The sequence below is a fragment of the Arvicanthis niloticus genome, chromosome 26, assembly GCF_011762505.2.
Source record: "Arvicanthis niloticus isolate mArvNil1 chromosome 26, mArvNil1.pat.X, whole genome shotgun sequence".
NCBI classification, from domain to species: domain Eukaryota; kingdom Metazoa; phylum Chordata; class Mammalia; order Rodentia; family Muridae; genus Arvicanthis; species Arvicanthis niloticus.
The window spans coordinates 35343094-35355473 of record NC_133434.1 but is presented as its reverse complement, the minus strand read 5'-3'; the positions used below and the strand labels follow the sequence as shown (position 1 = coordinate 35355473).

Here is a 12380-nt window from a genome sequence, read left to right as displayed (position 1 = left end):
CACCGTGTGCGAGTGTGTGTGTGCCTGAATGTCTGTTGGAATGTGTCTGAGAAAACCAGTGTACTTATTGGTCTGCACATACTTGGGGAATCCCTTGTGTAGCAGTGATGCATGCTTTCTTGTCTGCTTGCTGCCGTCCTTTTCTCTCCCCTCCATCCTTTTTGGTCTTCATTCTTGTGTTTCTCTTATACCTTGCTCCTTCTTTGAGAAGTGAACTCATCCAAGAATATGAAAAACTATATATGACATTGTATATAAACCATGCATGGTGTTCAGGTGTGGTGAAGCACACCTATAATCACAGCATTCGGGATCCAGGCGCAGGAGAATTGTGTTTGAGGTTGACCTTTGCTACATAGCATCCTGGCAAGACCCTTTCTCAAAACAAACAAGTCTAGTATAAACAGAAGGCAATGAAAGTTTAATTTACTTTAAAAACTAAATGCAGTTTCACCTGTGCAGATTCAAAGCAGGTACACTTGTTACTTAGCTCAGAAACTGTATATTTACATAAGTTTATATAATTAAATTTTAAATGAAATTAGTATTGGTGTGCTATTATAAAAGTGTGTTCTCTGAATTTGCGTTCTAAAGTGCTATTTCTGGAATTAGGCCTCTCTACCTTTGTATTTGATACATCACTTCTAGAAATTTGTTAATTCTCAGTGCTTTTGTTGTCTGGTCTCTAGGATATACTCCAGTTAATTAGTGATGTGTTTCTGGCTATGTCTGTAGTGATGAACTTCAAGGTTATTAAAATGTAACTCTTTTCTTCAGCTTCAGACAACAGCCAGCGCTTTCGGGAAACCTGTTTTGCATTTGCCTTGACACCACAGCAGGTGCAGCAGATCAGCAGCTCCATGTAAGTCACCTTCAGTCTGACCTGCAGCCTGCGTAAGCCCAGGGCCAGCTCTAGGAGATGGTTCAACTTCTAGCAGCGCTCGCTCGCACTCTCTCCCTCTCTCCCTCTCCCTCTCCGTCTCCCTCTCCCTTTCTCCTTCTCTTCTTTTCTCTCCCTCTCCCACATGCACACATGCATAGGCACTGTTGACATTTCTGATATTTAGGAATAGAATAACATGTTTTTGTATATATATTTTAAAATAATTTTTATTTTCTATTTTAGGGATATTTCTGGGACCAAATGTGACTTCACAGTGCAGGTCCAGTTAAGGTACAGTGTTGACTATAATATCTATTCAATTTTTATAATAGGATGTTCCTTAAAAATTAATTTTTAAAAAAATCTCAACAAATGTATTGCAGATATTGGGTGAACTACCTAGGAAGAGACATCCTGAGAGACTCTGCTTGTTAACCTCTGTTTGGGTCTTCTTCATAGTGGTGCTAGTGGTGGGGCAGTTAGGACGTTGCAGCTATAGTGTCTGTAAAGACACTGGAGAAGCGTTAGCTTTTGAGTGGTTGTGGTAGCATGGACCTTTGACCTAGCACAGGGGATCTCTGAACTCAGCTGTGCCTTCTCTAACAGAGGCAGGCAGGACAGCACAGAAGTCTGCAGTCTCCCACACAAACACCACATACTCCATCCCGTCCCGTCCTGTTTCACTTGTAACTTAATATGCTCTAATTCAGAACCCACATGGAAGTTCTCAGAAATGTACAGAAGCATACCAACACAGGCTTGTAGACACACCATTTGTCAAGTTTTGTTTCTAGGCCCTTCCATTGCTTCTGAGGGCATCTAAGAAATTTATTATTTTTATTTTATGTATTTTGGTGTTTTGCCTGCTTGTGTCTGCGTGAGGGTGTCAGAAACCCTGGGTGAGCTGGATGTGGTGGGCCCTGGGAATTGAACCTGGGCCTGTTGCAACAGGAACCAGTGTTCTAAACCACTGAGCTAGCTCTCCAGCTCTCCAGCTCAGTAAAGGTTAGTCAGTAGGATGAGAAGTTACAATTTTTATAGTAAGCTTTGGTTTTCCTAAAAGATTGTTCGTTTAATTTAAAAATAAATGTTTTTGTGAGTTTTTAAAATAGTGTTCTATCTTCTGCAAAAGTAGCACAAACCTGTGATTATTCACCGTCTTTTGTTCTTTGGTGGTGAAGTAACCCCTTGGCTTTTTTGACAGACTTGATCTTGAAGGTGGAATTTTGGCCTTGAAATCATGTTTTCAGTATATTCTAACTGAGAACCAGAAAAATATTTCAGGGGTCATATCAGAACTGCTGTATGCTGTATCTTCCTCTTAGACTTACAATGCATAGGAGCCTGTGTGAAGCTCTGGGAAGATCTTTGTTACGGACGCTTTCAATGTTTTGATTCAGATTTTTAAAAGTTTATTAAACTATGGAACCCTTTTGAAATTTCATGAGACCTCCTCAATCCTAGACAGACAGACCAAAAAAAAAAAAAAAAAAAAAAACCCACACACAAAAACAAAACCAAACCTACAGGCAACTAAGGAAGATTGAGAACTAGAAAAATAGTCTTCTCCAGGGAAGAGCACGCAGGTATCCAACACAAGTGATCAGCCTCAAAGACGTATGCATACGAATAACATATGGATTGAGCATGTTGTATTTATATATTTAGAAACACACACACAATGGGGGGGGGAACATATATTTAAAAGATGGTGAGGAAAAGGGAGTGGTACCTAGGAGGGATTGGCAGGAGGAAAGGGGAAACATGATGTCATTATAATTTCAAAAAAAAAAAAAAAATCAGGTTTTAACACCTGATTTTAATAATATCTGAGGAAGTTAAATAAATCCTAAAATCATCGTAAACGCTAGTACAGGTTGGTAGTCACAGTTTCTTATCCAGATTCTCGATTGAGTTATTTACTGTTGACCTTAAGCAGGTTAGCCGAGGCATAAGGAGTAAGGAGGCAGACCCACACCACTTCTTGTAAATCCATATATAACATTTTTGGTTGTTCAATCAAGAGAGGGTGTTGCTACATAGCCCTGGCTGGCCTGAAACTCATAAAGATTCCCCTGTTTCGGCTTTCTGGGTGCTAGGATTGAAGGTGTGGCCACCAAGCCCAGCCACATATAACTTTGGACTGTCCCCCAAACCTAACTATGAGTGGTTGATTTACTGACAGTCACCACATGCTGTATATGTGATATATTTGATGAAAATGAACAAGAACCACATGAGGCCATTTTTACTGTGACTGTTTATAGTTGTGAAGGAGTGCTCGCTCGCTCACGGAGGTGCCTGAAGTCGAGCTGTGGGCAGTGGACATTGACAGCACTGCACTCACTGCTTTAGAACAGGGTGCGGATTTGAAGTTCTTGTTTTCTAGTCACTCTTACAGACACTGAAAAAGAAAGTGTTGTTCTTAATTCCTTATTACTTCCTGTCCCCAGCACATACCTAAGGTCTGTTGTGATTTCACAGAAACAGGAAGCATCTGTGAAATCCCCCAGCAAGTGTGTGTGGACCACAGTTTTGTGCTGTTGTCACTTAAGATCTCAGCTTTGTGCTTGTTTTTCTTTGACTGAGAGTGACACCAGATGTGGTTGGTCTGTGTGCATAGGTTTAGTGGACATCCAGCATGTAACTAGCGGATGGATGTGTGCATAGGTTTAGTGGACATCCAGCATGTAACTAGTGGATGGATGTGTGCATAGGTTTAGTGGACATCCAGCATGTAACTAGTGGATGGATACATATGTATGGTTACCTGGAGCACTGTTGTCTACATGTATTTTATGCATTTGTACGCTATCTACATTTTTAATATTTTTCAACATCTAGACTAACTGGTTTTTCTTCCAGTTTATTTAAGATATTACAAATTTATGCACATGTATGTGCATACCTGCGCGCGCGCGCGCGCGCGCGCGCACATACACACACACACACACACACACACACACACAGACTTGTACAATTCAGACCTCTATTCAAAGGTCAACTTTATTTTAAAAGCTGTTTGCCTATGTTTATTCCTCATGTAAAATATACTGTTTTTATTGTTTGTTCTTTTTCTGTTTTAAAAGTGATCATCTTTCAAGTTATCTATCAAGTTAAAATGTTAGAGGTTATCCCTTAATAAGAAATTAAACTCAATCTTTACCATTTAGGTTTTGTTTATCAGAAACCAGTTGTCCACAAGAAGATCACTTCCCACCCAATCTCTGTGTAAAAGTGAATACAAAACCTTGCAGCCTTCCAGTAAGTTCTAAAAGCAATTTTTGAATTAACATTTCCTATGTGACTATTACATAAGCCATCTTAGATGCTTTTAATTACCATTTTGGGGACTAAGGATGCTTAGTCAGTGATAGAGTGCCTGCTTAGTATTGAAAAGACGCTGAGTTCAGCCCCAAGCCCTGTTAACACAAGGAGACATTTTCTGTGTCTGTATGTCATTATATGTGACTAAGTGAGGCTTGCTAACAGGTTAGCAGTTTTGAAATGGCCAGAAAATTGTAGCATTTTGAGTAGCCCATGGTAGCATCGATGTTATACTTTGTTTTGGGGATGCATATCATTCAGAGTCGCAGCTGTACTCTGTGAATCTGTTTGTCTGTGGTAGCAGCAGGGTTTGGGTTGCTGCTGTGCCTTACGTGGGATGGGGGTGGGAGCTGTGTTTGTTCCCCTCAGAGATGTTTCTTATATACTTCATTAACACATTATGAAGTCACTCTGATTCTTAAATTTAAGAGATTTTGAATTTCTATCACTGGTATTTTTCCCAGGCTTAAAACAAGGCTGGTAAGTTGTTTGGAGAGATTAGGTAGCTGAGGGTTTGCTTTCCTACTTTTTAATGATATCATTTGTATTTTCTAGCCTGTACTTTGTAGGTTTTTTTAACTTTTTTTTTTGTTTTTTTTGGTTTGTTTTTTAAGAAATGGGAACAATTTGTGGAATAGCAGAAATTAATTTTATTTTTTCCTTAGGGTTACCTTCCACCTACTAAAAACGGTGTGGAACCAAAGCGACCTAGCCGACCAATTAATATCACCTCACTTGTCCGATTGTCCACGACAGTACCAAATACCATTGTTGTTTCTTGGACTGCAGAAATTGGAAGAGTAAGTCAGCTTTTGTTTGTAGCTATTTCTTGTCATAAAGAAGGGTTACTCACTGTGGCTTGCCTGAGCTTATATGTGAATTATACTGTAAATGAGTTGAAAAGGACTTTTGTCCCTCAGGGAATCTTTAGGCTGATTCTATCAAATTCTATCAAATCATGTAGTCTCCATGGCTTTTCACTCAGTAATTTATCATAAACTTCTTCCTATGTCATTATATATTCTTATATCATATGGTGATAAGAATATGCCACTACTTAGCCTGTTCCCTGCTGTTGAGTATAGTTTTGATCCTGTCCTGGCAGCTGTAGTTTTGCATACATGAATGATGATTTCCTTACAGTAAATTCTCAGAAGTAGAGTTTTTGAGCCAAAGAGCAAGAAGGATTTTGAGAAATTTTGTATGCGTTGACAGATGGCTTTCCCCAAAGATGTACAAATGTGTTCTCTGATTTATAGTGTTTATTTACATGCGAACGCTATTATCTTTAGAAATTCTTTAGTATTAAGTAAATATTAGCATTTAGTACCCTTTTTGTTTTTGAGAAGAGTAGGCACATTTGGTGTTCATAACTATTTACATTTTAAGTTTGTACCCGTGTTCATTTTTCTTTTGTTCTTTTCTTAGTTTTCTTACTAGGCTTAATATATTGAAAATTGACCCTTTGTTACATCTCACAAAATTTGTCTTCAGTTTGTGAGGTTTTTATAAATGTGATTATTTATATGCAGATTTAAATTTTCATAGTACCAAATATTAACTAAAGCTTTTTGCTTTGTAGTCTTTTCCTCTTCCCATAATGCTCAGTCTTTCCTCTGTGCTTTCTAAGCTGATGGTAATAAGGTAGACAGTGCTAGACTAGGAAGGCTTCTTGTGTATCTTTAAGTATTTAGTGCATCTTGAATTCATGTTGTATGAGAATACTTTTCACTTGTTAGTCAGCCCAGTTCTAATAAATGGTAGTTTTTGTTACAATTGTTCTAATAAATGGTAGTTGTTGTTACATATTTTTTACATCCACTCTTATTCGTGAGCTTTCTTTACACTGTTTCTTAGTCTATCATTCATTTTCTAGGATAATCTTTTAAATTTTTGTTTAAAAATTACTGTAGCTTTTTAGTGTTAATCCTACTATCTATAAGTTAAAATATATTGACTGTGTGTTATACACTGCATAATACTATTATTGTAGGGCGAACAGATTTCTGTTTTCCCAGGGCCTGAGATCTGGGGCCTTCATGCATATACACAAAGAAATGTCCATCTATAAGATAGAAGTGGCTGGTGATTTTAGTCAAGTACTTGAAGAGTAGAGGTCAGGGAAGGGATTCACCAAGGAAGCGGTGACTGAGAGAAACACTGGGGTAAACAAAGGGAAACATTCAGAGGAAGAACAGCAGTCCAGAGGCAGGGGTGATCCTGTGATCAGAGTGGAGTGAGTGGGTGAGAACAGCCTCAGAGAACTTCCTGGAGAATAAGACCTAACTCAATCATGAAGGGCCTTGTAGGAAATGTCAGAGGTAAGCCATTTTTTTCTTTATAAGCAGAAAGTTCATGTTTCCATTTAGAGCAAGGTCACTTCTTAGAGTGGTTAAGTAGTTGGGATAGTTGCCACAATCACACAGTAGTCACCTGTTAAGAGACAGTTATCGCAGAAGCATTCGTAGGAGCTTTAGCTAGCGTAGAGTGGTTAGGAACAACACCCAGTGTCAGTGTCTTGCTTCCATGTGCACACACAAATGAGCTTACAGATACGTGTAACTGTTTGAATGGAGAGCACACAGGTGACATTAGCAGTAAGTGTTCAGTTGTGATGAGCCGGAAGTAAGCTTGAGGGCTGTGACGACAAGCCTGTCAACTGGGAAGCAGATGAGATGAAGGCACTGACTATGACACTGACAGCTCTTTGTCTTAGAGGGAGAATCTGTAATGTGTCTCCTACAGGAAGGGGGGTGGATAGGCAGCAGTGAATTGCATCCTTGAAGGAGCTCATGGTAGCTAGTAAGGAAGGACAGCTTTTTCAGCAGAACAGTAAAATGATTGTAGGAACTGAGATAACCTAAGAGAGAAGTTACAAAGGAGGACTTGCAGGCCAGTGGTGAAGGTATTAGCATGAGACACGGAGAAGCTTCTCTTGACATTATTTTGCCACATGAGCTGTAGAATTTCTTAACCACACACCTTCCTCATTCTGCCTCTAGGTCTTTCTCAGACTCAGTAAGAGTTCTTTAGAGTCACAGATGAATAGGGAAACTGGGAGGATTTTTAATAGTACTATGTCATGTCAGCCCCAGGAACAGTATTTCTCCACTGATGCCTCTCAGTGAGTGCATAGGTGTAATAGTTGTCTGTGTACGTCCGACAGCCTTAATTCCTGTGTTGGTTTTATTATTGCTATTTCCAATGTATCTTTTGTTCAGTTACATTTTCTAGGGTTGTTTATTGTTGGCTTATTCAGAAGCTACTGGTTTGTGGATATTTCCTACTTAAGTTCATATATTGTTTTTTATTGTTGTTGTTGATTTCTTAGTCTTTCCAGGAAGGTAGTGTTTAGTTTGAGATTGTCATTTACACAAATGATAATACTGATAATACATATATGTGTCTTATTTATTTCTTCTTCTAGCTGGAACTTTTTAAACATAACAGATACCAGTGAACATCCTTGATTGTTCCTGTGTTAAGCATAATACTACTACTATTATAATATTTATTATTAGAATGACCTGTGTGTGTGTGCACATGTGAGTATATGCACAAACAGAAGCCAGAAGAGGGCATCACAGCATTCTCTTCTGTCACTCTTTGTGTGCCTCTAAAGCAAGGTAGCCTGACCTCACCTAGGAGCCAGCAAGTCCCCAATGATTCTTCTGTCTCCACCACTAATTACAAACCTTTATAAGAAAATTCTGCCTAAACTCTGGCTCTCAAGTGCTTATAACCTCTGAGTCCCACCATGAGGGTTTTGGGTTTGTTTGCTTGGTCATTTTGGTTTTAGGCTGGATCTCACAATATAGTCTTAGCTGGCCTGCAACACATGTAGACCAGGCTACTCAGAACTCACAGAGATCCAGCTGCCTCTGCCTCCTGAGTGCTGAGATTAAAGCATGTGCCATCGTGCCCGGCTTCACTATTAGTCTAGAACTTAATTACATTAATGATATGTTTACAAGATTTCTCTTTTATGAAATTTCTTTATTAGAAATGGATTTTGAGATCTGGGAATGTAATTCAGTTCAAGAATTCTTTACCTACCGTGCATGAAGCTCACTTTTCCCCCAAGCATTCTATAAACTGGGCTTGTTGACACATGCCTGTTCTCCCAAAGATCAGAAATACAATGCCATCTTTGCATTTCTGCAATTAAAAAAAAACATAACAAAAGGTGCTTTGGGGCTGGAGAGATGGCTCAGCAGTAAAGAGCACTGACTGCTCTTCCAGAGGTTCTGAGTTCAATTCCCAGCAACCATGTGGTGGCTCACAACCATCTGTAATGGGATCTGATGCCCTCTTCTGGCATGCAGGTGTAATGCAGATAGAGCACTCATACTCATAAATTGTAATTTATAATCTTCAAAACATAGGAAGTTATTTTTGTTTATCTCAGATGACTATAATTACATTATTTTAAAATTACTAGTTTAATCCAGCATGTGGGGATACTCTGAAGAGTTTTTGCAGAATAGATAGATATTATAGAGCCTGGCCTGGTGGTGCAGGGGTAAAATTCTAGCTCCTTAGGAGGTTGAGGCAAGAAAATCTCAAAAGTAAAACCAGCCCGGTCAGTTCTAGGTTAGCCTGGGTAACTCAGTGAGCATCTGTCTAAAAGAAGAAAGTGGAAACGAGGCTGTAATTACCTAGTAGAAGGGGTACCTAACTCACAGGGAGAAGGACACGTCTCTTCAAAGAAAGTAAGTGCACGCCACACAGTTCTTGAAGGAGAGAAGCATATTGTAACTTCTTGTTCTACTCTGTGGCATTGGATTTAGCATTTATTAAACTTTCACTGTGGAAAAGGGGGACAGAAGGACATTGCTTGGATTATGGAGAAAGTATCTTACAGACTTAAACAATTTACAAACTTTGGGAAAGTACAGACAAAATTAACAATTTGAGGTGATATACAGATAGTTGGGCCTAGGTGGTACCTTGAGGCCACAGAAACACTGACAGCTGCGGCCGGCTTGGGCTCTTTCTGCGCTGTGTCTCCTGGTGATGGTGGTGCTAGCGGGACTCCAGTCCCAGTGTTCTTGCAGCCTTGGTTTTTTCTGGTTGCATGTTTTAACCAGAGCACACACACCTTTTCACTCAACTTGGGTTTGGGTTGTTTGTTTGTTTGGGTTGTTTGTGTTTGTTTTTATCTCATCATAAATACCAATAGAAGTTTGAAGGTTGAAGCTGTCAGTCCAGAATCTCAGTGTTGATTAGCACCTCTCCAGTTTCTGTTTGACCTGAAGGATTAGGCAAGCAGGGAGTGATGGTGAACAAGGTTGGGTTCCTTCCTAAAAGACTCTTCTCCTTCTCCATTAGATTAGTGAGTTCTGTGCTTTAAATGTAGGGACATTGTAAACTTGTTTCTCGTTAAGATACTATGGAATGTACTAATGGAAGTAAATTTGCTGTTTGCTACTTGGTTTCCCACCCAGAAAACAACACACCGTGTGAACACAGGTTTCTGAACTTGACAGGAAATGCAACCTCTCAGGGGGTTCTGTATGGTGTGCCCTTTTGTTACTAAGAGGTGGATAAGTATTTGAATATGTAAAACTAGTGCTGGGAAAATAGCTCAGTGGCAGAGTGCCTTCTAAATGTAGGAGGCCCTTGCGTCAGACCCTAACGCTGCAGGATGGGTGGGTGGATAGATGGATGGATGGATGATGGATGGATGGATTGAAATGTTCATGGGGCTAGGTAGGATGTTGCAATAAACACTGGTGTGCAGAAGACTTGGTGGAACTTCGTGGCCCTTGCTCATTCGGTCCTGCTCTCTGGCATCCTTCCCTTTTCCTCTTGGTTTCCTCTGCCTGATCCATCCCAGCAGTCACATGATCATGAGCATAGTGTATAATCTGTGCCTCAGTTTCATCAGCCCTTCAAAATAGAGCAGTACCTGTTTCTCCTCTACAGACCATAGACAAAGTTGGCATGAGGTCTGTTGTGTATGTCAGGAGTGCATTGTAAACTGTCACTGTGAGGAAGACTGTTTTCTCATTTCTTTTCAAGTGTCTTGATCTGCTTAATCCCATCATGTCACAACCACCACCAAAAGATCCCTCAGACCTTCCCCTCTCCTCCCTTCATAGTCTTGGCCTTTCTTCTCTTCCTCTTTCCAGCCATGCACCCTTCACTCAGCTTGGCTTGCTAGCTGCTTCTTACAGCACCTTCCCAGGGAGTCCTGGCAGGCAATTGGTATGCTGCTCCTCTTCAAGCCAGCGCTTCTCTGTGCAGCCTTCTTGACTGTTTCACTGCTTGATGGCTCAAGTCAAGTGTTTAAAATCTAGTGGCTTCCCAGGCAAGTGAGGCACTAAATGAGTAGCCTGGAAACCCATCTCCTTGGTAATGTTTAATAGCTACTATTTTTTAAAGTATGTGTTACCTACTGAATACATTTTATGATACACTCAACATCTTGACGGCCCTGGTTTATATTTACCCTTAATAATGTTCTTTCTCATGAGGCAGTACTGGGTTGGCATCCTCAGCTTGACACTAGAGTGCTACAAGTTAGCGTAGCTTTTACTTTTCTACCTTGGTTTTCTTGGTCACACACACAGACTTAGGTTTCTCACCACCTCAGCAGCCTGTCAATCAGGATTCACTGAAATACCTAGGACAGTGCTTGACACACAGTAGGTGCTACGAGAAGTGTTAGTTTTCTTTCCCTGTCACTGTGGGTTAAATAGATATGCTGTTTACTTAAATATGTGATTGGTTTTCTACATCTTTTTTTTTTCCAGACCTATTCCATGGCAGTATATCTTGTAAAACAGTTGTCCTCAACAGTTCTTCTTCAGAGGTTACGAGCAAAGGGAATAAGGAACCCGGATCATTCTAGAGCTTTAAGTACGTATGATAAACTTACTTCATATGTGATTTGTAGCTGACTGTCTCGCTAAGGGTAGAGCAGTGGTTCTCCTCAGCTCAGATCCTAGTGTTGCTTTTGGGGATTGATTGATTGATTGATTGATTACCAGAGCCTGTTATAGAGGATTAAAAACTCCAAGAACCTAGTACTCTGAGCTTGTAAATTAAGATCTAAGGGCAGTTTTAATGTCTTTGCCATGAACTATATTTAATGATCTGTGTTTTTCAGATCTTAATATTTACTTTGTAAGGTTACTTCTTGAACACAGTATTTTTTTACAGCCTCATAAAACCAATGTTTAAGGAATTTTAGGAGATGGAAAGGAAATCTTGGCATGAAATCCAAGAACGTTATTTTGGTTTTCAAGAATATTTTAGATCCAGGAGAAATACACAGAATTATATGACTGTCCCCTTGCTGTACCAAAGTAAAATGTCAGTGGAGTGGCAGAAATAATTGTTACCTTGGACACATGTCTTCATCCCTGGTGTCTTCTTACCCATGCCTGTGACGATAGGTTTGTAGCATGTGATTTTTAAAGAATATTTTTTGAGAATTTTAGCTGTGTACACAATCACTCATAAATACACACACACACACACACACACACACACACACCTCCCCTTGGGATGTTTGATTTTGATGTGTTAAAATTGAAATGTAAGTAAGGTCTAAAAGTGGACTTCCTGGCTTCAAGTTCTGAGCATCAGTGGCTTTTCTACAGAGGTGGTTTAAGTTCTTCGTCGATTCTCTTTTCCAGAAGTGTGGGCTCTTGGTAGAGAACTCAGAGGGCGGTGTGGTGCGCAGGCAGCAGCACATTACACGCAGGAGCATGACGGCTAGCCTTGATTCTGCAGCTCAGGACAGCTTCAGACTTGCTGTGACCCTTCTGCTTCATGTGCTGGAATTCCAGACTGAACCACCACACCCTCCCTGCATGTAGAGCTCTTAAATGAGTTACTAAGAGCAGCCCATTCTCAGATTTGTTGTTAGCATCTGGTGGGAAGAATTAGATAGTAAGGCCGGCTTCCTCACAGCTCCCATCCTTTCTCTACCCTGTTTCTGTAGCAGAATGACCAGACTAGGAGATCCCACTACCCCCGGTAAGCAGAACACCCGAGGTGGCTCACTGGAGGTTTTTTCTGTACTAAAACGATGCTTTGTTGAAAATGAAAAAAGCGGGTTGTGGTGGTACACACTTGTATCCCCAGCTACTCCATGGGCTGAGGCAGGAGGATCATTTGAACCAAGAGTCAAAATTGAAGCTAAAATGAAAGCATCATT

General features: G+C 40.2%; 1 protein-coding gene across 5 annotated transcripts in view; it reads left to right on the top strand.

The window, feature by feature from the left end:
• The window catches only part of Pias1 (protein inhibitor of activated STAT 1), a 126047-nt gene that overhangs the window by 70575 nt on the left and 43092 nt on the right, over nucleotides 1-12380 (top strand). For all 5 annotated transcript variants that reach the window (XM_076925720.1, XM_076925719.1, XM_076925716.1 and 2 more), the window contains exons 3-7: nucleotides 778-862; nucleotides 1127-1174; nucleotides 4057-4147; nucleotides 4876-5010; nucleotides 10969-11074. In XM_076925720.1, the coding sequence (XP_076781835.1) occupies nucleotides 778-862; nucleotides 1127-1174; nucleotides 4057-4147; nucleotides 4876-5010; nucleotides 10969-11074 (465 nt within the window). The remainder of the gene's footprint in view (nucleotides 1-777; nucleotides 863-1126; nucleotides 1175-4056; nucleotides 4148-4875; nucleotides 5011-10968; nucleotides 11075-12380) is intronic.